Below are 24901 nucleotides of genomic sequence, written 5' to 3' on the forward strand. Positions count from 1 at the left end.
CGGGCGTCGATCCTGCCTTGTATGGGAGGTGCGGCGCCGGTCCTCCGCTGTTTGTGTATGTTTTGTGCCAGCCGCTGTAGGGAGTTATAGGGGATTAAGGTTCAAATAGGATGTCACATGATATGCACGTGATGTGATATCACATGATCTATCTGAGGATACACAAGATTAAGCATCGAGTACGCTATTCGGATGAAGTCCCCTATAACTCCCACAGCGGCGGGAAGGAGCCTGGGTGGATGTTTACATACGCTTGACTGGTGATGATTTGGTGCGCGGGCTCACGATTTAACCTGCGAATTGAGTATAGAGCTTCTACCACGTGCATATGTAGATCAAAGGGCTGCGCGTGAGTAACGAGCGCCACAGCGCTTAGCTAACCGTTCAAACAACCTTGCTCGGGTTTCGAAATGAATAGAGCGACGTTGACTCGGAACACGCGATTGTGGCTCAATGCGGCTACTTCCAATTTGCAGCCACCGAGATTGATGATCATTGATGAATGATCGCCGCAGAGATGCCGAAGGATCAATTAGTATAGGCGCGATGAATGCCGTTACCGGCGGCGCGGATTATCAGGGACTGTTTGAGCGGACTTCCACGGCGTACGCAACATGCTAAGAGCAAGGTGCATCGTATTCTGCAGACCTCTAGTCAGATACTATGCTTCGGCTCCAGGGCCTCATGCACTTGTGTTCCTCGAGCATCGCGAGGGAGTCATAGACAATGGCTCGCTCTCAGCTGTTACGGCGGCACAACAGCTAGGTGGCCAGGTCACTGGCCTCGTTGTGGGAGGGCCGGAGCAGGTGAAGGACGTGGTGCAGAAAGCTAAGAAGTGAGTCAAGGTATGGAGGTTATGGAGTTGCTGATTTCACGCGTCCGGGACAGGTTGAAGGGCATTAACGCCGTGCTGCACAGCTCATCTTCACAGTATACTGTGCCTGTGGTCGAAAACGTCTCTCCGCTGCTGGAGAAACTGCTTGCGTCCGGCTCGCCGTTCACGCACGTCGTCTCCGCCCATTCGTCATCAGCCAAATCCCTCCTTCCCCGCGTTGCTGCGAAGCTCGATGCTCCCGCTGTCTCAGACATCACGTCGCTCGAGCACGATAGCGCGTCCAACGCGACGACTTTCACACGTCCAATCTACGCCGGGAATGCAATTGCAACCGTGCGTGCACCCCCTTCCATCCCTCTGAAGTTCTTCACGGTTCGCTCCACCGCCTTCTCTGCCGCCCCGACGGAGGAAGGGTCAGAGGCCGAGGATAAGGCTCTTGAACCCGTTGAAGTCGCAGACCCTACTGTGCTACACATCAAGACCGACTTGACCAAGTCTGATCGCCCTGAACTCGGTGCTGCCAGCCGAGTGATTTCCGGTGGTCGTGCGCTCAAGAATGCGGAGACGTTCAATGCGACGTTGGAACCCCTGGCGGATGTGCTTGGGGCTGCCATTGGCGCGTCGCGCGCAGCGGTGGATGCGGGCTATGCGGATAACTCATTGCAGGTTGGACAGACGGGCAAGGTCGTAGCCCCTGAGATGTACATGGCGATTGGTATCTCCGGAGCTATTCAGCACCTTGCAGGCATGAAGGACTCCAAGCTCATCGCGGCAATTAACAAAGTGCATCCCACTGCTATATAGTTGTGCTTTCAAGCTAAAGAACCGCATTTACAGGACCCGGATGCTCCGATATTCCAAATTGCAGATGTAGGCCTTGTCGCAGACCTATATGAAGCAGTTCCGGAGCTGGTTCAGAAGTTGAAGCAGACGCAGTGATCGTGTATTAACCAGGCGAATAATCCAGAGCTTGACCCGGAACGCATCTTTCTGTGCAACCTTGAAACTCGTGTACATATATTGTCTCGATGTCTGCCATATATGACATGGATGTCCTTAGGTGAAGGAAAAAGTACTCCCTGGCGGGGAGTCGAACCCCGCTTTCGCGCGCAAAGGCGTCGTGACAAGCGCGTGTACTAACCGATATACTACCAGGGACCTTCTTGTGACATCTTAGGTATTTATATGGAGCTCGTAGTAGCTGTTCCTTCTCACACTGACTGGGGCGACGGGGATATAGAACGAGCAGAAAGTACGAGCACTGAAATGCAACTGATAGGCATGTGCGTAGTATTGAATCCAGCTACTTGGGTAAGTCGATTCCTCCTCATAGTGTCTCCTGGAGGAGTCTGCTATCCGCCACGATGCATGCTATCGTCTCCACCACTGGCTGGAGTGAAACATTTGACAAGCAGAGTACCTCACGATCCTCCCGGTTCACTCAGTTGTCGTTCGATTCGAGCTTAACAGGGGTCTACAAGCTTTCTATACGGTCTTGCATCCACGACAGTGCTCTACGCCCCTCTTCTTCAGGTGTGGTCTCGTTCAACCAGTCCCACTGAGCCCCAATCATTGGTCCTAATCGTTGGAGGTCAACCTGGGCCGGGCCATCAAATTCATACATCATCCCCGATATGTGTGAACCAAGGAGGACCCGGTTCGCCTGCGGTAATCGAACGTATTCGTAGGCCGAGATCGCATGTCGTAGAGTCGACATCGTAGTAACAGGGTCTCCGAGGACACGCGCTAAGACGAATGCGTCCTGATGACAGGGATCTCATGGAATCATTCCATGTTTATGCTCTCAGAAGGGTAGTACTTGCCTCGATGGCTTGTCCCGCACCGGCTCCTTGATGCGGGCTCATTGCGTGTGCCTATTGTCAGATTTCAATGCCAGATTATTTCTAGTGTAAAAGAACATACCGCGTCGCCAAGAAGGACGACTCTATCCGTAGTATAGAACGGCAATGGCCGAAGGTGATGGATGGCCCAGCGCGTAGGGTTTTCGATGCACTGCAAGGCAGTCCATTTGGCTATGCATTTGTTACTTCCAATCACTGCATGCAAGCTGACCTTGATCAAATCTACAACCTCTGGCTCCCATCCAGCGTAACATTCGTGAAGCTCTTGCGCAGAACAATCTGTCACCCAGGGTCCCTCATATGGAGCACCCTCTTGCTCAGGGCGAGAGACGAGCGCGACAACATTTACTACACTGCCCCTCGAGATCGAGTAACTCACGACATGCTGCGCAGAAGACTTCGGCATATGCAGCGATCTTGCTGATGGTAGCACGTACCTTGCTCTTACCACAATACTGTGAGGGGTAATATGAGTGTGGATAAAAACGTGACTGGTACATTAACCGACCATCATGGGCGTCTGGATTGTCCTATGTTCCTGCCCATCCGCTCGTATGAGACGGTGTACGGGAATGAGTCCACGATATGCGATGGTGCCGGTCCAAACTGGCTCGATCAGACGAAGTAAATCTGCTTGTCCTGCTTGGGCTTTCTCTTTCAGCATCTGTCTCCGGACGCCGGACTTGATTCCGTCACACCCGACGAGGAGATCGCACGTTACCGTCGAACCGTCCTGAAATTGGAGATCGAGATGACCGTCTGAAGCCTCTTGCGAATACGACAACAGTCGTTTCCGAAAATGGGCCACATCTTTTGGAAGATGCTTCACGAGAACATCAAGGAACTGAGCCCTGTGGAACCTAATGCAGCCATCTATATAACATATAGACATCATTACAGGATATAGTGCCCCGTTGGAACGAGATACATACAAGGTAGCTCGAATAGGTAAAACTGAGACCCCTCTGGCTGATCAGACTTGCGGTAATCGAATCCAACACCTGGCAAAATCTGAGTAGCCTGCAACGGTCATACAGTGGTCGCGCATCTCGTAGCATACCGAGTGATCCATCCGGGGTTGCGTGCGCAATTTGAGAGAAGTCTGATGCCATTCCAAGCAGTGTTAATATCTCCCAGGTGCGGGACCATATCATCACGCCGGCTCCGATCTCCTTGAATCGCTCTGCTGCTTCATATACGTCCACTTGTATATCTGGATACCTGGATAACGCGACAGCTAGGCAAAGCCCACCAATGCCGCCACCGCTGTGAAGACTCAACATCGGTATCAGCGTTCACAGATTATGCAAAATGCGCTCACCATATTGCCACTCGAAACTTAGACATAACCATAGAGTCCGCGAGAAGAACTTGCCGATAAGAAAGAACGTCGATTGTTATAAGGCAACAGCCGTTATCGAGAAGTAGGCATGGTGCAAATGCAGATGGGTCCCGTGAGAGTGGCGAGTGCGCGGATGGTAGATAAGTTGTGTGGTACGTCACAAGTCCAGATGCTCTGAGATACAGAATGAGGCCAAAGCCCCATCAAGCGGAACGAAGTTGCAGTCCGTCATGTGTACATAAGTCTAAAAAGGTCGGATAGGCAAAGATTACCCGTTATGACGCGAGCGAATCGCGCCCGACGACTGTTGGAAGTCGCAAAGTGCGATAGACGTGTAGCAAAGTGCATGGACTCTTCGGGCTGAATGATTTCGGGTTCAAATGCACGCAACACTTTAAGGGCCGAAGAAGGCAAATTCTCCCGATCACAATCCAGAATGAAAATGCTAAATCAACGCACGGACATACACAAGTGCTATATAGCTCTAGATCCAATTCAGCGTTTGCCGGCAATACCGACTTTGGAACCACGCCCGTGTCGTTTTGCAGCTTGAGCAAGTGACAGGTATGCATACGGCTCCACGCCGCCCTTTTTGATATCGCCTCCTGCTTTCTGTAGTCCATGGATGTCAGCAATATGTAATCATGGAAACAGTGCTGACTAGCCTTCGCCCTAAACTCGTGTCCCAATTTCGGCTCTATCTTCCGTTTGCTCTTCTTCCCAGGTGATATAGCATCCGCGTCCGCCATTTCAACATCCTCATCAGCCTCGTTCTCTCGTCTTCGCTTCTTAGTATCCTTGTTGAACTTGATGCGTCCGTTCTGTCCGCGCTTGAAACCATCAGCGGATGTGATGCTTTCCCGGTAGGCATCATCAGCAACGGCTTCTCCACCATCCGCGTCAGAATCATCCTTGTCTATAACCATCTTGCCTGTGTCTTCATCTGTTTTGAACCGCGCCGCATCCTGCCCAGGCTTCCGACGTTTGCCTGCATTTGCGTCTAAGGTAGGGCTACGATTAGCGAGAGACCAGTAAGGCAGGGAGGACACCTACTCGTAACACGCGATGCAGCCCCCTGAAGAAGATCCATCGGTTCGTCGTCGTCAAGTCGTAGCCGAGCACCACCATCGTTGCCTTTGGCCTTACCCTTGCGAGGATTGCGATCTGCAGCGACCTCGTCGTCGCTGTCGTCAAGCTCGCTTTCGCTGCCGTACAGCACGTCCTCGAAGGCATCACCGCCGGTCGCGGGCTTTGCGGCTGGCTCCTACACAGGACCTGTCAACGCAAATAACGAAAAGACGAAAGGAAGCACTATACCTCCTCTTCTTCATTCTCCGCAGTCGTAGCCTTCTTCCTTTTTGCCCTGTCTTTGCGTTTCTTGATGTTAACAAGCACCTTCCGCGCTTCTTCCTCACCACCGTGGGAATACACGTCCTCCCAACCGAAGCGTCGTAACATACGCTCGAAGATGTGTCGTACTTTGGCCTTGAAGTGGTTCTTGTGATCATGAGACCATCTCAGGAGCGCCGGCACGAGATCCTTCAGGTGTGGACGTAGAAGGTCGACATGCATAGTGTGGATTGCGAGTTTGATGAAACCAAGGACGGACTTCACGATCTCACGATTCGCTGAGGACACAAAAACGAGCATGGTAGTGAAGATATCCGACTGCATCTGCGACGATATGGAATCTGCAAACAGAGTGAGCGAGAGAGTATGTACTATGATAACGCATCCTACCCCTGAATTCGAACAATAATCGCGAGATGGCGGTCACCGTCGCACTGATCATATGAGGGGTAGCGCCGGCAAGTCCACCAGCAACCATTGTCATGTATTCCTCCACACTAGCCGTGGCTATTATGGATCATCAGCAGACTGTATAAGAATCAGCAGGCACTCTTACCCTCCGGCGTGTTGTCTTGGTCCATCCCATCGACAAGAGTACGCTTGACGACGCCACCCTCCGCCATCTTTTTGCCCATCGTAACAATGAGATCGAACGCAACATTTCTGGCTTTTTCTGATGGCTCTTTCGTACCAAGGACAGCTTCTGGTATGATTGATAGCAGGAGATGCAAGCGCGTCGAAGGAATCAGCGGTACAAGGCGAGTGAGCAAGTGGAAGCGGTCCTGAATGCAAACAGCTGAGGACACCGGCTATGGTAGAGGCGATGGTCCCGCTTACCTTCTTCGCAGCAGCAGCTAGACCGTCGGCGTTCTTCTCCAGACGCTGCAATACGACCTCAGCATCGACGGTCGCTTTCTGTCCCTCCACCAGCTTCGCAAGAATCTTGTACCCGCGTTTCTGCACGCCGTTGTCTTTGCTCTCCAACACCTCGCTAGAGAGACAAAGGTCGAACAACCCGGTCGCATCCACAGATGACAGGTGCGGGAGAACGAGGATAAGCAGATCTTGCGTGACGGCAGTGATGTTCTCAGCATTCTTCGCGCCATACGAGGCTTTTTGTGCAGAAAGCTTGCTGAGATTCTGCTTGAATAGCTCGACGAGCTTGACATAAGCCTTCGTGATTTCCTACATGAACATAGCACTTCAGATCTACCTTCGACTGCAACCTCAACACATGGGCGCACCTGTTCACCAGCAATAGCGGCCCACGCGCTAACAACGTCACCCACCATCCCCTGACTATCCCGCCCCACACTGCTGAACACGTTGAATAGCACCGCCAACCAGCTCTCCGCTTGTGAGCGCAGGAACTCCACATTACCAGCGGCTTCCTCAGCCGTGATTGCGCCAGCTCGCACAATCTCGGGCAGCTTGGCAGTCTCGCCGGAGGCCAGAGCGACATTAGAGTCCACCATTACCTTCAGCGCGCGGAGCACAGCAGGGCGTAGCTCAGTCTGGTTGTACAGCAGCTGCGAAATAAGTTGCGAGAACTCGGGATTCAGAGCCTGTGCGTAGCGTCAGTGTGCTGCCTCATAATCTGCATAACGCGCGAAAACGGACCTGTTTTAGGTCAACCGTGCCCCAGCAGTATCCCGGAAGCCCTGCCCAAATCTGCTCCATGAGCACGCTCCAGACTTTGGCCTCCGACTGTCGGCCTTCCATGTCGGCCTTCTGCTGAAGGTCGAACATACGCTCGGTGAGAGGGACGAAGTACGAGACGAAATGCCCAAGCGGCGACGGGTGCGGCTGAGCGAGCAGGGGTAATAGGAAAGCGCGAGGCTCGCGCCCGGCCTGACTGTGACAGGAGTGAGCACGGAGGGAAGACTGACGTTAATGACTACTCACCGATCATCGGGTTCCAGATTGAGCGGCAGAGCGCGAAGCACTACCTCAGGGCCAAGCACCCGCATCGCGGTACTGAGCACCGCATCGGCCGCTTCCTTGTACTCGAAGCTCTTCTGTATCCGTAGATCACCTACTTTCATAACGAGAGACAGTAGGAGCGACTCGGCAGCAGTCGGCGACGTGCGGGGCCCGCTGCGATGCCGTAGGTTGGTTATCAAGGATGATACAACAGAGAGCAGATCTGGGATGGAGCGAGCAAAGGCCAACGAGTCGAAGGCCTTCGTGATCTGCGATATTATTTTACCGATCACACTTTTGTGCTCGGTCCTGTCCTTCTCTTTGATAGCAGAGGCGATGAGAGCAGGTGTGAAGCACTGAGTGAGCATCTCTAGCGACTGCGCTGTCGTCTTTCTGATAGAACTCTCCGTTGATTCCAAGTACGGCCAGAGCATCTTCCAGACCTTGTTGAGCTCTTCGGCACAAGCCTCGGCGTCGGTGGTATGCAGAGCTAACATGGCATTTCCGAGGACATTCGCCCATGCTGGGGCTAGGGTTACATCTGCCTTGCCCGGTGATGTCTGCAAAATAGCGTTTAAGACTTCGGGGAGCTGCGCCTGGATGTCACTCGAGGGATCGTCCACGGAGGCGGCGAGGAGCTCAGCGAGGATGGAATATGCAGATTGTGACAAGTATGGGTTACCAAGACGTGGAAAAAGAAGGAGGGAAGACGCAATTGAAGGAAGGGACTATATATTTACGTCAAGATTTTCTGTGAGTATACAAGGATACAGTTTTACTTACTGTGGGTGGGAGATAAGGCAGGACCGGACGCAAAAAAGCCAATAGGTGGATGGCAGTGTCGGATCCTTCGGTATCTGCCTTTTTGCCCTTGAATTTGTACATGCCGTCTCCGTTAACCTCCACAAGAGCAGCGTTAACCCAGTCGGCAACGCGTGGTGCGTAAGGATGCCGCAGTAGGGGCAAAGGTGGTTTGGCCAAGACATCCCTGACAAGCTCTGCAGCCTTCTTTCGAACTTTTGGCCGTGGATCAAGGGTGAGCTGAAGAATGGACGAGAAAGACTGCCGGAGACCCTGAGCATCCAGCTGTTGCTTCTCCAGAGACTGGAGTATGGCGCTATAAAGGCCGAGTTGGGACCTCAGCGGAGGAGCATGAGGAAGTAAGGCAGGAAAGAGCGGTGATGTGAGACTGATCACTGTATTCAGGTGTGATTGCACAACAGGATGGGGAACATGAGGTGCAATCAAGGCGAGGAGATAGAGCACTGCGGGCAGGATGTCGCCGTCGCCTAGAGGAGGACCTGAGGTGGGTGCTGCCTGCAAAGCACCATCAAGCGTGGTTACAAGTGCAGCAAAATATGCGGTAGGGGTCGGCTCGGTCTTCTGTTCGCGGAAAGTAGCCTCAAGGGCGCGCAGGAGGGTCGCCGGTGTTTTCTGGTGAGGAAGAGTCGAGGAAGTGTGAGGACGTATTTTTGCAAGGGCTTGCTCAAGGCTTTCCGCCATGTTTTTCACCTTCCAGGGTAAGGGAAGGGTGTAAGGGAGAGACACTGTCTACTTAGCCGACAAAATGCGGCGATCGTGCTCTCGATCACTCGCGCTGCACACGTGACTTGCACGTCCTGGCGACCGTGACGCGATGCAGCGGCCGCGCCACTTGCAGGACTCCAGCCTGCTTTCAACTCTTCTCCCACATTGTACCAAAGCAATCAGTTAATTGTGTCAGCTGCATTTTCCTCAAGAAGATCCTTCGCTTTGGTATGCCCAACGGTTCCCCGACGCCTTGGTCGTACTTCTTCGTCAGGTATACCGGCGTTTGGGTACTCGTGCACTGGCAGAGTCTTGACGTATGGTGATTGGGTGTCCAGGCTCCTGTTCAGGTTTGTCCTCAAGATCTTCTACGGAACCATCGTGGTGGAAAATGCCCACGTAATACCACCCAAAGGCAAACCCTGGTAGCATGACCTTCACTTTATTGCACAGTTCGGTCTGTTCACATTCAGCACAGCATTGTTTGCGCGAATCATAGCAACTCGCTCACGGATGCACTGTGAGTTCTATGCGACATCAATATGTCCAGCCATTGAAATAGCATGTCTCAGACTCCTCGTTACTGCAATCCCTTCTAGGGTATAGCCTCTCTGTCCTAAATTGTCGCAGCACCTGACTCTCCGTTAGGCAAGAAACCTCCTCCGACTCACCGCCAAATCCACGCAGTTTGGCAAGAAGACCTTCACGAGCTGGCTAATCGAATCAGCCGGCACGGTGCCCATCAAGCGACGCAAGGACTTCCCAGATGGAGAAGCTGACAACACTCCGGTCATGCTTAAGCTGATGGAGGTACTGCAATGCGAGCCTTGAAGTCTGAAGCGTCGCCTTCATTTGTAAACTTTCTCTAGGCTCTCGAAAATGGAGACGCTGTCTGTCTGTTCCCAGAGGGAATGAGCCGATACCACCCGACCATAGCACCGTTGAAGACAGGCGGTAGGAAAGCTGCCCCTTGTCTACGCATTTCGCTGACTCCGCGGTCAGTGGCTCGTTTGGTGTCGGATGTCCTCACCCGAAATCGACATAACCCGGACTTCGAGATCTTCGTGCAGACATGTTCGATCACGTATATGTAAGCGCAGTGTTTGTCCGGTAGTTACCTGTCATGTTAAGAAGTGCTACTCCAACAGGCACAGGCAACATTTTCGCTCAGACGTTCTGGTCACATTCCACTCACCTATGAGATTCACGCCCAAGGTCGCAGGATTTTTACTATCAATTGTTACACCTCCTAAGCGATTCCACAGGACAACCCCGAGCTACTTGCGCCCATCGACTACGACCGGATTCGCGCGCTCACGGCACGGATGCACCAGGAGATCAGCTCGGGGACGCTCGACGCGCCTTCATGGCGCACGATTCGCAACGCCAAGCTCGCTGCACGCATATATGCGCCTCTAGGCACGACCATGAGCCTGGGCGAATACGTGCGTGCAGTGCGCACTTTTCTCGAGGCATTCAAGCTCGCCGAGCGACCCGTCAATGAAAGCGGCAGTGAGGGTGAGATCGTAAACAAGGAGGGAGTAGCCAGAGAAGATGTCAGGATCCAGCAGCTCGGTAATGACCTGAAGGTGCGATGCCCCTGTGCTGTGAAGCACACAACGCTGACCTTTTATGCACTCTACCAGGAATACCAAGACCAGCTTGCGTACTGGGGCATCAAGGACGACCGCATTCGCAGGCCGCTCCCCACCCACATCATCATCTACCGCCTCATCGTGCGGCTCAGCTGGTCCGTGTTCCTGCTAACGATTTCCATTCCCGGGCTGCTCCTCTGGCTCCCCGTCTTCCTCACCACATTCGTCGCTGTCTCGCGCTTCAAGCGCACCGGCCCCATCTGGGACACCTGGGACGAAATCGCGCAGTACAAGCTCATATACGGCCTCATGTCCGGCCTCGGCGTCTGGAGCGGCTCAATGCTGCTCACGCTGCCGATCGCGCCGCTCACCGCCGTGTTCGTTCCTGCGGCGATGTGGATGTCTCTGCGCTGGCTTGAGGACGCGATCTCCGCATTCCGTGCCGTTGCGGTGCTCACGCGGCTGCTGCGAATGGGGCAGGCACGCCTATGGGAGCTGCACGCGCTGCGCGCACGGCTGCATGAGCGCGTAATGGATCTGGCGGTGAACACCCTGGGACTCCCTCCAGACCCGGAGCATTACTTCGCGCAGAGCGGGGGCAAGGAGAAGGGAAGGGTCAGGGGCCGCTGGGCAAGCAAGGCGAAGTACTTCTCCGTGCGCCGAAGGAGAAAGCGGGACTGGAATGAAACGCTCAGACTTTACGACCAAGTGGACTATCCCGAGGACGAGGATTGAATCTTGACTAATTATCTTATTCGTGGCACAAACATTTAATGTCGTTATATATTCATCAAGTACTAATCGTAGCTTCGTAACATGCTTAACAAAATATGTGTGACATCCAGAGGCTAGGTATACAGCAAGTGGAGTAGAGAGGAGTAAAATGTCCTGGAACCGCTCAAGTATGCAATGTGAGAAGATATGACAGAGAAATACGCGTATCTAATGGAGGTGTTAGGGGTGTTGAATGCGATGACAGGGAAGTTTATCCTTCGATGGGACGGTACGCCCTGTTACCAGCTGCCCACCGATGGCCCTTATTGGCGGAGATACCAGTGGTAACAATACCAGCCGTGACCAGAACGCCCAACAACCATGAGAGGGTGTTAAGAACGTATGCGGTTCCTAAAACAGAATCAACGCTAGACACGTATGATCTAACTTGGAGCACACACCAGGACGAGCACGGTCGAACGACGGGAACATAGACAATCGATAGAGATGGGTGACGACCGCAAATGCTAGGAGCTGGAACAGCACTGTAGAAGGGCCCTTAACATTGCCATCAGAACCGAAGATCAAAGTCATGGCATACCATGCAAAGCGGTCAATCCTGCCACTGCCCTCCAGATCCTCCTGCGGCGGGAGTGCGTACTGACGCCAAACAGGAGCGCCAAGCACGCTACTACGCCGAAGCCGACGCCCAGCTCAGTGAAGTAGCCGGCGGTGCTCCAGACCATGCAGAACGTCTTGTTCGTCTTCTCGCAGCTATCGGTGGCGCGGTTGGGGAACGGGCGGCATTTGTAGTCGGTGTACGCCAGGCGGCTGCCCTCCGGGAGGCCGGGGATGACAATTACTTGCCGATCGCACCGCTGGGTAAGACCATACTGTACGGTAACCCTGGAGTGCAACACCTCAGGGTTATTGACGATGAGCCTTCAACAGATGCAAACGGGCGTCAGGTGCAGCAGATGAAGCAGGACGAGTCGGCGAACCAATCTGGGCGGCGAGCAGACAGAATGTTCTGTTATAGTTCACATTCGATGAATTGAGTCTGGAGACTGGACCGGGACCGAAACGCGACATACCAAAGCAAGGGTCGTGACGACCGCAAAGAAAGCGACAACATATGAAGTCTTCCTCATGATGAATCGTGAAGAGGAGAAAGGGGAACGCGGCTGAAGGCTCGAAGCTGCCGACTGCGCGATTGAAGACGGGTGGATCCAAGGTGGATCTCTGTCCAACCGCGAATTGGCTGCTTATGGAAATGAGTTATGTAAGACCAGACCTCCTGTTGCATTATCGTCCTTGTCGATTAGGGGTTAAATCATCACGTTGTGGTCGCTGTGGTCTTAAACCGTGAAGCCGGAAGTTCGAATCCTCCCTAGGACACTCAACCGTCTCTGTCATTTTTGACACCCTTCGGGCTTCCCCATAAATGCTTAGAACAATATGTATTTTTGCTGATGCTCGGTCCCACACTGATACAAATTCCACGGACATATTCTTGTATCAGATACATACTGAATTATCTATCGTTGTACGTATCGGCGCACTCATCATCCAGCGCGATTTTCCCATCATACTCGAGGCACACCTTGAACTACTTGCGGGTACGTCGATGCAATGACCTACCACAAGGTAAATGTATCAGCGTCAGGCCTTTCTGGTCCTATTATCTGTGACTCACGCCAAATAACGCAGGCGCACGAACCGCTAAAACTTGCGGATCTTCTCCAAGGCCAACGAAGCTACACGGTGCATCGGGGTGATTAATATGTCAACGTTGTGGTGAAAGGTTAGACCCCCTTACATGGTGGACACCCCCGCTTCGATGACGGAGGACAGCGTCATCACTGGAAAAAAATGAGGTCAGTCGCCGAGGAAACTACCTATAAAAAGCTGATACGCACTGCATTGCAGGCCAATTAGAAATGCAAATAGCAATACCGGAGCCGTATACTGCCCGTCCGAGTTATACGATGGGTGTGTGTCTGCAATTCGATGTCAGCCACAGGCGCCCTACCTTAGCTCATTGCAAGGCGATCAAGGCCGCACTCACAGCGGAGATACAGATAGGCGAACAGCGCGCACATCAGGCCGATTGCGTATGCGCCCCATGTCAAGGCTGACGGCAATGCGTGAGCGCGCGAATGAGAATAACGCGGTGCAGCATACTCATCCCGACAAGCGAATCATTGATCAGTGCGTCGATTCCGCGATCCTTAATCATTCGCCAGGTATCCCGCGCGGCCTGCAGGTAAGGCTTGCCATAGAGCGCTGGTAATGAGGAGCGCGTCAACTTTGGTGTCTTCGATAGTGCTCGTATGTCCATTCACCTATCTCGATGTATGCGTATCTACATGACGGACTCGTGAGAAAACAGCACTTGGCAAGGGACGCTTACGTACCTGTTGAAGTACTGCACAAGCCCCTCAATGCAGCCAACGAAGCATTCAGCGCACATGGCGAGACACGCCTCCACGACTGTATGGTGTCAGCAACGGATTACCGCTTCAAGCAAGGGGGGTCACCACTCACAGCTGCCGTCTGCGTTAGCATTGTTCCTGATCATGTCTAATAGTAGACGCAAAATATCCAGTAGTGTCACAATCAGCGAGCCGAACGCTATTGACCCAAGGGAAAGGCTGGAAGCACGACCGAAGGAGGACAGGGTTGGGCGACGAGGCTGCAATACGAAATTTACTTATTGCTTTACCTGGGCAAGACCGTGTTGCTCACCATCTTCCCCTGGTCGCGTGGGCCGAAATAGTACCAACCTAGTGTCGTCTGTCACCATACATTGGCAGAAGAATGTACTTGTCTAGACTCACAGCCAAATGGCCCACCGGCAAGCGTCGCCAAAGCGACGTTGCCAATGGTTTGCGACGTCCACAAATAGGAGAAAGTCGCGTAGAATATGAGGCCTGCGACTTTTCCCGAAGAGCACGAGGAGCCGTTGCCACATGCTATACGGCATATATGAGTATGTCCTTCATAGTGCACGAAAGCCACGCTTACAAGGATTTCCAGGTGTCCATTTGGCGTATCTAGTATCCGGCGTCATATATTCGAATCACTTCGGAGTCTGCTTAATAGCAACTCACATCGCAATGACTGTGAAGGTGTACAATCTTGACGTGCGTCAGTCACAAGCAGCATCGCGGTGTGGAAACTGAGACCGGCGTACTCACACGCTCCAAGCTGCTTGCACGAACAGAGCGAGGAAGGCGACGGTGTACACGCTCCAATGGTGCTTCGCTACATCCATGACAACCTGCAGGAGCAGGGACGCTAGCGGGATACGAGCACGATATCCGAAGTACGCAAAGATCGACAGCAGGGCAATTATGGTGAAAATGATGGCGCCGGCTAAGAGGTATCCGTTAAGGAGTGCACTGAAGAAGCAGAGGGCGTACAACGTACACCAATACCTTGTCGTCCAGTAATAGACGCATATGCCGCTGCATGCGGTGTGTGATGAGTACTGCGGAGGATAGAGATGTACAGATTCACCACATACATATTGAGTGTAATTGATAGGAGTAGAGTAAAGTGCATTATGAGACGCGTGAATATGCGCGTGAGAATGAGGTATATTGTTGAGAGTAATAGTGCTGCCGCCGTAATGAAAAGGAGCAGATATACGGTATGGCTTTTCACGACGGAGTAAATACTGAAACAAATACGCAAAGTCGACGAACATACTAGTTCAGGGTAACGTCGGTACCCGTGTGGCCGCTGCCAACGCCACCGCCGAGTCCGCCAGACTTGACCCATTGGTTTACGGCGATGCCAGACACGACGATGAATCCAGCAAGCTTCGCTAGCCTCAGTCTCCTGGCACCTACGCGTGGGATATAGCTAAGCGTACCTGCAAGAGGAAGAAGACGAAAAAGAAAGGGTCGTTGAGCCTCTTTCTCGGCTTGAACCGCTCGCCCTCATAGGGAGACTTCTGGTCGTAGTGGCCATTTTCATTGGGAGGAGGGGCAGAAGGAGGTGCATATGGGCTGGCGTAGTTTGGGGTAGGTCCGGGTTGGTAGACTGGCTGGTAGGTGTTCGCCATTGCACGCCGGTCTGTGGCGAGAGCCTCAAAAAGAGTCTATGTGGGTAGTGTAGTGCTGGGGAAAGTCGTAGTAGGTCGTGATGGAAGAGAAACAGTCGACTTTGTGTGTCTGCCTGCGAAGGACGGGCAAGTGCGCAAACGCGTGTCGAACGCGCGCAGCTTTGTGCATGCGCACAGGGGGCATCGTGTTGACCGAGCTTGTTGTAGAACACTCCAGCAAGACGCGTGACGTCATTCAAGCGCGCCCTGAATCTGTGCCCCATCAATCGTCTCGGTCAATTCCGCGCGCTTTCGACCTCTCCGCGTCTCGAGTTGTCCGCGTCATGCTCACGCTGGCAGCTGTGCCATTCGCGGTCGTTTTCAGATGAGTCCATGCCCGGTTGCTTGGACACGCTACATCAGCAAAATCCTACTTTTCATGAACAGGTCTGAATGACTGAATCCGCTGAAATCAAACAATTCAGGCAGCCCATGAAGCATTCAGGTGGCATCAAATGGGTGAGTTTTGGCCGAAATGGCCTGAAACTAGGTGGACCTCAGGTAAACAGTTCATTCATCGTGCTTCAGCACAAGTGGTGTTTTGCTGATGCTACAAGGACTATCATCGTACACAGGGGTCAGCTACATCGTCTTTCACCTCTCCTACTTTCGCCTAATTTGATTGAAGACCTTGCAAGAGCTCAATCTGCACGACCGAGCCTCGTCAGAGGGTAAGACAGCATATATCATGGAAGACTCACCTCGTGCTTCGTTATGGTCCTCAGCTCTCCCGGCGCGGCGGTTTTGCCAGACACAGCGCTCACGGCAACGTCGACCGTACGCCCGACGACGCCCTGCGTCGCAATCCAGTACCGGATCTCCTGAGGGATGACTTCGATGACTGCTACGCGCGGATCGTTCTGATCGCCCTTATGAACGCCGTCTTTGAGGTTGCCAAACCATGCCCCCGTACTATAAGCGCAGGGCAGCATCAGCCACTCCTCCAGCTGTCGCATACAACAGGTCTTGACTTACGCGCTACTCCAGTGCTTCGCAATCTTCTCACGATCCTGGCTGATTTTCGCAACGCCGCTGTACGACGCCCAGTTCGTCGACTTCTCATCGTAGAATGAGACGTTCACATGTGCGTCGTTTTCAATCTCGTCGAACTTGGCCGACGCGTGGTTGGCGAGGAACACCAGCGTTGCCTGTGTCGGTGAGAACGCTATATGCGTTAGAATCGGCTGTGAACTCTGTGTCTCTACACTATAACTCGTTATATTACTCACGACCTGCCGGCGCCATGGCGCGGGAGTGCAGCTGTCCACTGGCGGTCCGCGACGTGAGCATGCCCGTCTTGACGCTCTTCAAGATGGTATGGAGGCCTTCGATCTTCTCTTGAGGCGTTGCGTTGTTGTTCTGCGCCTTAGCGGTGTAGGGGTCGAGTTCCTTGTTGGACATGGTGTCTGTATGCGCTAGTCGAGGATGTTGATGAAAACGCAAGGATGTGTGGAGAAAAGAGGAGGGATACGCTCCAGGTCTCTTGCAGCGTAATATATAGGCGACGGACATAGTAGTGCGTCACTAAGAGCTCTGGATGCGTCGGGGAGGTCGCCATCGCGGCGGCCACTGACGTCGACCTGCTTATACTGACATCATCGGAGCCTACTGAGCTGCCACATGAGGATCCACAAGTGACATACCCGTTCTGGCAGTTTGTCCAGACTTGAAAGCGAGTCATGACTTATACTGACATGTGCCGCATAGACCGTCTTGACCTTTCTCTGTTTAGCGAGTCAGGTTGATCCACAAAGTGACGGAACATGGCCTGCCTGGTTAGAAGACTCGACTTGGTAGCTGAGCAAAGCGGAGATGTCCTCGGCTGAGCCTGAGAGGTGAACATCCACAATGTGAACACCATACTATTTAAGGGCCCGGGGTAGCGGTAATGACGCCAGGAAGTCCCCTTTCGCGGGGTTGGTCGACTAAGAGTAGACCGCAGGCCATCTCAGTCGCTCGATATCCAATAGCCACGACGTCGACCGACGCAGTCACAGGGCCGGCATAACCGAAACATCGTACAGAGTAGGCGTGTACTCGAAACATTCGTGAGAAAACCATCGTCTACGAATCCTACTACAAGCATGGCGAGTAGGACCAAAACAAACTCTATTCCAACCGTAGGTTGTTGTACAAATACGTGGAAGTAACGACGATTCCGAACTGACTTATACCCAGACCATTGACCAATCAAACGTGACCCCGATGGAGCCACTAGCCAATGTTATTGCGCTGCAGGGGAGCGACCGACCTTCTGCTGAACCTCGACAGGTGGTTCGCTCGCTCCTTCCGGGCTATGAGCACTTGCGACGTCTACGGATGTCCCACCCTGAGAGACCTCAGGATAGGCAGAGAAGCGAATCGACCTGTTCGGTATTATGATTCCAGAGGCAAGACCGACAACCCCCTCTTCAGGTGTTTCCGTCATACGATTCAAGTCCTGCCTGTCGCGCGGGAAGTGGACGCTCTTCGGAGTGCGGAGACCGCTTTCAGCGAGTTGCTCTCCCTGAATCACCGTGTTGGCTGCCTGTTCGTCGGCGATCCTGACCTGAGAGGCGATGAGTGAGAACAACGTGACTGCGGAAGGAAGTACATACGCGGCTGTTGTTGCTAGAAGATACCAGGCTGCCGATCATCCCGTGCGGGCTCCCATAGGTCCCCAGATCTCCTGACAAGGATCTGAACGAATGTACACTGACGCTACGGAATAATATGTGTGGTCCATCGTCATCCTGCACTTCGGTAACATTTCTCGTTGCATGGTCTGCCGTTTTCGCTTGCCTACTTTCGGCTGTCATGGGCATGCCAGCCTGCGTGTCTTTGGTCATGGGTAAACGACGAACTCCTAGCAGCCAGTCGGGAGCAATGGTTCCACGAGATGTCCAGGTGCGCGTGATAGATACCGTGCGCGTTCTGACGTTCTTCCCGAGAGAGAAGAACGGTATGGAGAGACCATCTATAACAGAAACTTAGTCGCAATCGTGGAATGCAGCGCAATACTAACGAATGATGATGGATCCCAAAACAACAAAAGACACGATAGTCTGCAACGTTGCGGCAAGGTGCTCAGCTTGATTTTGCGGCGGAGACTGCGGTGTGGGGAGTCTAGTCAAAGCGAGAGTGGACACAAAGATCGCTCCAACACCCATCTAAAATACTTTCAGCACAAGATATTATAAGCCCTATCATCTACTCACGGGTCCTACAGGGAAGGTCGGTCAACATAGCCTGCTGTACACGAGAAATGCTCACCGAAATGTCCCGAAAAGAGAGCTTCACGCCAGTTAGCAATCTCTGGTACCGATTTGTATAACAATAGCAATGGAGGAATGCGACGAAGGGCGAGAATGGCGATGAGCAGCACAACGAGGCGCCAAGGCGTGATACCTAATTCCGGGGAATTGAACTGGTCAAATGGCAACCATGCGCCAATATAGACGAAACAACCACAGTTAAGCAGCAAGTCAATCACAGACGAGAACACTTCGTTCTCAGTCTGATCATTAAAATGGCCATCCCAACTGATTGCAGTACCTACAAGACAGGTTAGTGTCGAAGACACACCTGATGCACACAAACGCATACCAGCTGCGAATGCACCAAGGAGATCATCACTGCCGATGGTACTGCAGATCCCGATTGTAAACATCGCCAAAGCAAGGTACTGAGCCACATATGACTCGCGGTCTATGAAGCCTTTGCGATATGAGAACTTCATGAGGTGACAGAACAAGAGACCTGCAGTCGCGCAGTCGTGCCATAATCAGTCTATGCATAGTGGCAGAGGTTCGTGGCTCACCTAGTACCGCCCCCAGTACCGTGCCCAGAATCACTTGATCTGTAGATGTGTCAGATTTATGGAGCAGCGTTCGATGAGGACATACATAACCAGCCCACGAGGAACCAGTCACCAATGGCCTCCCGACGAGAGCTATCGACGGTGAGATAGATTGATATGCTCAAGAAGGGGTATGCAAGGCCGTCATTAGCCGCCGACTCGGCGGACAGGATTCGGCGCAAGTTGGTGGGAACATGCTTGAGAGCAAACTTGCCACCTGATTGTCTCTTATTGAGATCCGACGCAAGCAATATTGGCAGCCTACACCCACCGACGATGGCTGCGCTGATGATAGGATCGGTCGGCGTCAAACAAGCAGCCACGACGAGGGCAGAAATGTAATTATAGCCGGGAAACAAACCATATATAATGGCTAGCAAGGCCACAGCGTGAGCGACACAGGCGGATCTTTGACTGGACAGACCGACCTGCAACAACCACCCAGCCGAATGCCATCGTAGGGACGACCATAAAGAGCAAGCCCTTTGCATGTTTTGCCATGTATGATTGCGGCAGTTCAACCCCGATAGCGAATAGTCCGGTAGCGAGCACAATCCGCATGACTTCAAGCGTGATCCTCTCCGTTTGACTTCCCCACGACCTGGGGTCGAACGCACCCGCGCAATGCGGACCGATTATCACGCCAAAGGCCGTTCCCAGTACCACTTCGTTGATATACAACTGCAACGACGGATCCACAAGTCAGTAGTGCTTTTCAGTGAACTGGAGAAACAGAGATACATGCCTTTTCTTTCACCAGCAAGGAGACCATACTGAACTAAAGAGACGGTAAGCACATGGTGGACGTGACGTTAATTTTGACAGCGCGAATTTCGCCAGAGGTTGACGTCGTAGAGCCAAACGGACCGCTCTTTTAGACTAACAGCTCCATTCCAATGACCCGGTCGAGACATACGGCGCCTTCGGAAGATCATGCTTACCACAACAACGAACCCTCCCAGGACAATATACGCCAGACTGGGATCTGAAACCTGCTGGGCAAGTTTGTGAACTGGAGGTGCAACTCGATGAAACACGGACTTCCAGCAGGTGAAGCGCCATGCTTCCTACACTTGTTCAGTTCTATGAAGCAGCGCAGTCTTCCTGACGGAGGCGCAGAGGAGTTGCGGGCGACACGAGAAGAGTAAGTATTAAGCTTGATCAAAGTTCAAACGTTCAGGAGCAGTGATTTGAAGTTGGTCCCGATTGATGTCCGACTCATCGGAGGCTCAGATCTCGATCGTGATTGGCTACTTCATGCAGGCGGCAAATGTGTGTATGTAGCCCCGCCCCTCCCCCCTCCGCAGTCTCACGTTCAAGTTCAGAGATACGCACGGCGTGGACGATAAAGAACACGCAAGCAACGAGCACGGCTTGCGATGAGATTTCATCACACACACATCACACAATAGATATACAATGGTCGAGATCGTATAAGCATGTCAAGTGTGATAGGCATACATCCCGTAGTTTTGAGGACATGCGAAACGACAAAATGATGCAGAAATAATCTAGTACGCCTTCTTGCTCTGGAGCTGAAGGTGTGCGCTGTGCTCGTCGTAGGGATACTTCGAGACGGGGATCTCGCGCCAGAGGTCGGGGGTGAGGAAAGCGTATGTTTTTGTGATCTAGACATCTCGTTAAATAGATTGCACAACAAGATCAGAGATGGCACATACAGCAGCAAACGTCGCCTTCAAGAAGTTACCCATTGTCGCTGTCGAACCCTTCGACTGCGTGTAGCAATCCTCAACACCAGCGAGCTGCAGCAATCGCTTTGATGCGGGAGCAGCAACGAGACCGGTACCTCTTGGCGCGGGAATGAGTCGGCACATGACAGAGCCGACTTTCCCGCTGACCTTCGAGGGCACGGTGTGCGGCTCACCGAGCGCAGCACCCCAGTACCCACGTCGGACGGGGACAACGGACAGCTTGGCGAGGATGATGGCGCCGCGGATAGCAGTGGCAACTTCCTTCGCGCACTTGACCCCAAGGCCAACGTGGCCTTCGAAGTCACCGATCGCAACGAACGCCTTGAAGCGCGTGCGCTGACCGGCACGGGTCTGCTTCTGGACGGGCATGATCTTCATGACCTCATCCTTCAGCTTGGGCAGGAAGAAGTCGACAATCTGGAACTCCTTGACAGGCAGAGAGAAGAGATAGATCTCCTCCATGGACTTGATCTTGCCGTCCTTCACAAGACGACCGAGCTTAGTGACGGGAACCCTGCATGATGCATCGATTTGCGACTGCTTGTTGGTAATGTTGGGATTCGAGACTCACCACTCCTTCTCCTCGTCCTTGCGACCACCGCGGCGGGGACCTCGGCGGCCCCGTCCTCTGTCACCACGTCCACGCCCAAATCCACCACGTCCGCGTCCAGCGTCAGCCATTATTGTTGCCTAGAGTGAGCTGCAAAGAAGGGTAGGTAAGCAAGCCAGTATCGTCGCGGGTGCACCAGAAGGGTGAAAGTGGTCGCCCGAAGTTATCCAGTCAAGGCACCGGCCATCCATCATGCTGCTGGTGTGCATATCGCACAGAAATTGGCCAGGACACTCCCAAGGAAGTCCTCCGTGCATTAGGATCGCAAGAACGGCATAAGGGTACTCACGTCTTGAGGTACGTCGATATCGAGCTCGCCGGTGGGGATTCGTCGATACCAGACCGAGGTGGCTGGGATTTGCACATCCCGGGTCACGAGGGACCCCGGTCACCTCAAGCGCTGGATCAAATTGGCCCTGCTCAGCACGTTCAACGTTGCTATACGAACGTTCACTCGACGCCTGTCGCGTTGGTCCTCGTTTCTCCAAATCTCGACTCTTTCGGGTTTCTCTCATGCTCATGTTACATGTTGGAACACATAATCATGTGCAATTTTGTGCCCGCAGGTGTACTGAGACGCCTCGCTTTCCTATCCTGAGTTTCTTGCTCAGAGGTTGAGTAATGATATGTCTTATAACGTTTTACGTTTTGAACGCAGTGGCCTGCATTATGGCGCGCATATGTACGGCCTCTGCAGTATGTCTCAAATTAAAAAGGGCCCTGCGACGCGGGGCGAATGTAACAGGGTAAAGAAACTCCTCAATTAGGGATCTGAAAGTGGCTCGGGAATGGCTCTCATCTGACAGACTGACATCATGGCGATCAGGCTGGCCCACTCTACGGCGGTCTAGCGCGCTCCACTGTCTTCGTTGTTGAGTCCTCCCATGTCAGTGTCTCAGAGACGTTATATAGCTTCATGTTGCGATCACCATGCTAGTTTCCTTTCCCCATCCTGCACTGACCGTCGTGCACCCGTCGCTCCGACGGAGTAGACGATAACCCGTACTTGCTTCTAGCCATGCTCACGCTCATCGATGCCGATGTCTCTGTCGACGCGTTCCTAGCAATTCCGGCGCGACCCGGGTTGCGAGTACATAAAGGACATACGCCAGAGCTGTTCCCCATGCCGGTCTCCTGGAACCCACAACAGAAGCACGCCATGTATAGCCCGTGGAAAGTAGGTCCATATCCGACTCTACGACCGTACAGAGTCGGCTTAGAAGCGTTCGCATTGTACAGTACGCAGATCTTTCAGACAGCGACAGCCGATTCGCTTCGTCGGAATCCGCCTTACTTCATAACGATACAGAGGCACATTACGGCGCAAATGCAGGCCGTGTATGCCTCGACTCGCCATTGAGATCATCATCCGCCGGCAGACAGGTTCATTCTCGAACGTCTTCCGAAGACGTGCAGAGTCTGTTCCGAGCATCTGAAGCCCTTCCTATTAGCGTGGGGTCTGACGTCAGTGTGGAAGCTTTCGACTTGGACATTGATGAAAGTCTTGGCACCGACTTACCGACCACTTCCATCCTCTGTATAAATCCTGAATCTGATACTGGGAAAGACCCGTCGACCGCCGCAATCGTCGACAGATCGCGTTGTTCTACTAATGAACACGCGTCTAGTCCCTTGCTTTTCCCGCAAAGTTCGCCTTGTTCCTCTGCGGCAACATCAAGGCGTCATGGAAACCACCTCGATCCCGCATTTTGCCTCAACGCCGTCCGTGTACAGCGACTACCTTCGACAGTCGGTCTTACGATGGAGGAAGTGTACGGCATTCCCGCATCTGCTACGAGTGTGGAGGCTCCACTAAATCACCTGCCGTCATCTCTTGGACCGCCCGTACTCGCTCGAGACGCCAGCCGTCCTGGCCAGCGTCAATTTAATACCATGACTCTATCTGTATCAGCACCTACTGGCCAAAACCCACGGGAAGTGACGATAAGCCAGCAGGTATGATACCCTTATGGCCAATGACCATCGACTGACAATGCGAGCACCACCGAACAGCCGGCTCAATATGCAAGTGTGGTCGACCGCTCTAATGAAAAGGGCATCAAACGTCGGAGGGAAACGCGAATGGCAGCCGCTCGCGCACCTACTTCCAGATCGGGTTTGTTTCTCGACCCTATAGGCCCGTCGCAGGGCTTCGACCTATTTCTAGATATGCAGCGGATGCTTTCCAGTAGGCCTACCGGACGATTACAAATTCTCGACCCTCACCATTCTATCCAGGGTCTTGATGTTGACCCCAATTCTTCTGACTTCTTCAAGACACGCGGTGGCGCTAGTTCTACTAGTTCTTCGCTCCCAAACTCTCGTAGCTCGGACGTTTTACAGGATATTCTCAATGTCTTGCAACGGGAATCGTTGTTTCCGTTTCCTTAGGTGGATTGTCCTTTGGTCACTATGTCATTGCATCCCTCATTCGAGACGTCAATCTGTGAGATTTCATTCCTGTGCATGAGCAACCCATATTCACGAACAGCAATATATTTTAGTTAATAACGGACTCATGTAGATACATACAACCGACCGTATGACGCTTCCTTTACTATAGCGATCCCCTAATGCGGTAATGTCGCGCTACGTATATAGCAATCGACGAGTCTCCGAGTCTCGCTTTCCCTCAGTCCACTACATCGTAGGTTACGGACTGAGGATAAGTCGATCCACCATATTATATTCAATACTGTCTGCTCATGGATCTACATTAGCTCGCTCTATAGGTACGGCGCAATACATGTACTTCCTCCATCGTAAGGTCATGCTAGCTCCATAGCTTACAACACAGTCTGCGCGTGTGGTATGCTAGGAAGATGTCTCAGCATTCTAGCCCCGCAATAGCAATGAGCGAGACTGGGCTTCGCAACTATTGTACGTATTTTGTCCCTGACCACTCTTGATGTGCGGTGGCGTCGAGTCGCGCGTGAGCTCGCGTTTGGTGAAATTCAAAGCGAGAAGCACAGAAGACGCCGCTGTAATTGCGAATACGAAGATAACAGATTCCACGAACGAATCACGAAATCTGAAGCTATCGGACTGTAGGCCCCGCGGCAGTGGCGTGGCGTTTTGCATTGGCATTCCCTGCACCACTTCCTTTGTCAAGACAAACGTCTGCAACATCGCCTGGGAATCTAGAGGCTCATGGGACCGCGTCGCGCCAATGAATTGGAGAAGGGTACCACCCTGTGCCGGGACCCTGCAACAAACAATTCGCGAGTCGGGCTACCAGGTTCACCATACACTATTATGATAAACAGGTATATTGTTCTAGGGAGCTCTTGAATACACTGTCACCAGAAGGGGTGAGGACGACCCTTGTTGGCGGTGTTGAAGGAATCACAAGAGTGCTGCCGCCGGATCAGCATGAGCGATCGCGGCATGGTGGCGTCAAACAATGCCAAACTGGCGCCCCCTTCTGGCACACGTGCCCTAGTGTTCGGGGGCCGTACCTCTGCACGACCATAAGACCCAGG

General features: G+C 52.9%; 10 protein-coding genes and 2 non-coding genes across 12 annotated transcripts; 4 read left to right on the forward strand and 8 right to left on the reverse strand.

The window, feature by feature from the left end:
• Positions 1-614: 614 nt before the first annotated feature.
• On the forward strand, positions 615-1774 carry POSPLADRAFT_1131331 (hypothetical protein; the record flags this gene model as incomplete). Its single annotated transcript, XM_024484060.1, has 3 exons — positions 615-835; positions 889-1618; positions 1673-1774. The coding sequence occupies 3 exons, from the start codon at positions 615-617 to the stop codon at positions 1772-1774; spliced, it is 1053 nt and encodes a 350-aa protein (XP_024343028.1).
• A 136-nt stretch (positions 1775-1910) lies between these two features.
• Positions 1911-1993, reverse strand: POSPLADRAFT_t30. The gene has a single exon. It is a non-coding gene; the product is annotated as a tRNA-Asp (tRNA).
• A 316-nt stretch (positions 1994-2309) lies between these two features.
• Positions 2310-3980, reverse strand: POSPLADRAFT_1131059 (hypothetical protein; the record flags this gene model as incomplete). Its single annotated transcript, XM_024484024.1, has 7 exons — positions 2310-2611; positions 2655-2709; positions 2759-2848; positions 2909-3117; positions 3202-3570; positions 3630-3698; positions 3758-3980. 7 exons carry the CDS (start codon positions 3978-3980, stop codon positions 2310-2312), a joined length of 1317 nt encoding a protein of 438 aa, XP_024343029.1.
• A 554-nt stretch (positions 3981-4534) lies between these two features.
• On the reverse strand, positions 4535-8815 carry POSPLADRAFT_1133498 (hypothetical protein; the record flags this gene model as incomplete). The annotated part of the gene is made up of 11 exons (XM_024484353.1): positions 4535-4647; positions 4701-5039; positions 5093-5303; positions 5357-5730; positions 5780-5896; positions 5946-6171; positions 6227-6574; positions 6634-6954; positions 7010-7244; positions 7295-8040; positions 8096-8815. The coding sequence occupies 11 exons, from the start codon at positions 8813-8815 to the stop codon at positions 4535-4537; spliced, it is 3750 nt and encodes a 1249-aa protein (XP_024343030.1).
• A 254-nt stretch (positions 8816-9069) lies between these two features.
• On the forward strand, positions 9070-11169 carry POSPLADRAFT_1131825 (hypothetical protein; the record flags this gene model as incomplete). The annotated part of the gene is made up of 10 exons (XM_024484137.1): positions 9070-9113; positions 9178-9264; positions 9318-9359; positions 9412-9439; positions 9488-9649; positions 9709-9793; positions 9842-9929; positions 9988-10054; positions 10105-10428; positions 10486-11169. The coding sequence occupies 10 exons, from the start codon at positions 9070-9072 to the stop codon at positions 11167-11169; spliced, it is 1611 nt and encodes a 536-aa protein (XP_024343031.1).
• A 250-nt stretch (positions 11170-11419) lies between these two features.
• Positions 11420-12299, reverse strand: POSPLADRAFT_1043703 (hypothetical protein; the record flags this gene model as incomplete). Its single annotated transcript, XM_024478371.1, has 5 exons — positions 11420-11559; positions 11610-11693; positions 11750-12090; positions 12150-12178; positions 12243-12299. The coding sequence occupies 5 exons, from the start codon at positions 12297-12299 to the stop codon at positions 11420-11422; spliced, it is 651 nt and encodes a 216-aa protein (XP_024343032.1).
• A 159-nt stretch (positions 12300-12458) lies between these two features.
• POSPLADRAFT_t24 lies at positions 12459-12546 on the forward strand. Its single transcript has one exon. It is a non-coding gene; the product is annotated as a tRNA-His (tRNA).
• A 188-nt stretch (positions 12547-12734) lies between these two features.
• POSPLADRAFT_1043704 (hypothetical protein) lies at positions 12735-15220 on the reverse strand (the record flags this gene model as incomplete). Its single annotated transcript, XM_024478372.1, has 18 exons — positions 12735-12785; positions 12845-12905; positions 12968-13010; positions 13068-13148; positions 13217-13282; positions 13333-13434; positions 13494-13513; positions 13566-13641; positions 13696-13843; positions 13897-13934; positions 13989-14123; positions 14176-14204; positions 14262-14288; positions 14349-14526; positions 14581-14618; positions 14678-14809; positions 14863-14975; positions 15029-15220. The coding sequence occupies 18 exons, from the start codon at positions 15218-15220 to the stop codon at positions 12735-12737; spliced, it is 1530 nt and encodes a 509-aa protein (XP_024343033.1).
• A 652-nt stretch (positions 15221-15872) lies between these two features.
• POSPLADRAFT_1043705 (hypothetical protein) lies at positions 15873-16660 on the reverse strand (the record flags this gene model as incomplete). Its single annotated transcript, XM_024478373.1, has 4 exons — positions 15873-15905; positions 15961-16171; positions 16235-16424; positions 16489-16660. The coding sequence occupies 4 exons, from the start codon at positions 16658-16660 to the stop codon at positions 15873-15875; spliced, it is 606 nt and encodes a 201-aa protein (XP_024343034.1).
• A 1088-nt stretch (positions 16661-17748) lies between these two features.
• Positions 17749-20159, reverse strand: POSPLADRAFT_1043707 (hypothetical protein; the record flags this gene model as incomplete). The annotated part of the gene is made up of 11 exons (XM_024478374.1): positions 17749-18215; positions 18264-18408; positions 18483-18793; positions 18845-18997; positions 19059-19097; positions 19144-19314; positions 19369-19470; positions 19526-19778; positions 19839-19842; positions 20052-20089; positions 20139-20159. 11 exons carry the CDS (start codon positions 20157-20159, stop codon positions 17749-17751), a joined length of 1704 nt encoding a protein of 567 aa, XP_024343035.1.
• Positions 20160-20608: 449 nt separating this feature from the next.
• POSPLADRAFT_1131441 (hypothetical protein) lies at positions 20609-21490 on the reverse strand (the record flags this gene model as incomplete). Its single annotated transcript, XM_024484082.1, has 3 exons — positions 20609-20725; positions 20777-21323; positions 21381-21490. The coding sequence occupies 3 exons, from the start codon at positions 21488-21490 to the stop codon at positions 20609-20611; spliced, it is 774 nt and encodes a 257-aa protein (XP_024343036.1).
• Positions 21491-22437: 947 nt separating this feature from the next.
• On the forward strand, positions 22438-23810 carry POSPLADRAFT_1031332 (hypothetical protein; the record flags this gene model as incomplete). Its single annotated transcript, XM_024476783.1, has 3 exons — positions 22438-22596; positions 22629-23375; positions 23433-23810. 3 exons carry the CDS (start codon positions 22438-22440, stop codon positions 23808-23810), a joined length of 1284 nt encoding a protein of 427 aa, XP_024343037.1.
• Positions 23811-24901: the final 1091 nt, after the last annotated feature.

Source organism: Postia placenta, assembly GCF_002117355.1.
Source record: "Postia placenta MAD-698-R-SB12 unplaced genomic scaffold POSPLAscaffold_2, whole genome shotgun sequence".
Classification (NCBI taxonomy): Eukaryota; Fungi; Basidiomycota; class Agaricomycetes; order Polyporales; family Adustoporiaceae; genus Rhodonia; species Rhodonia placenta.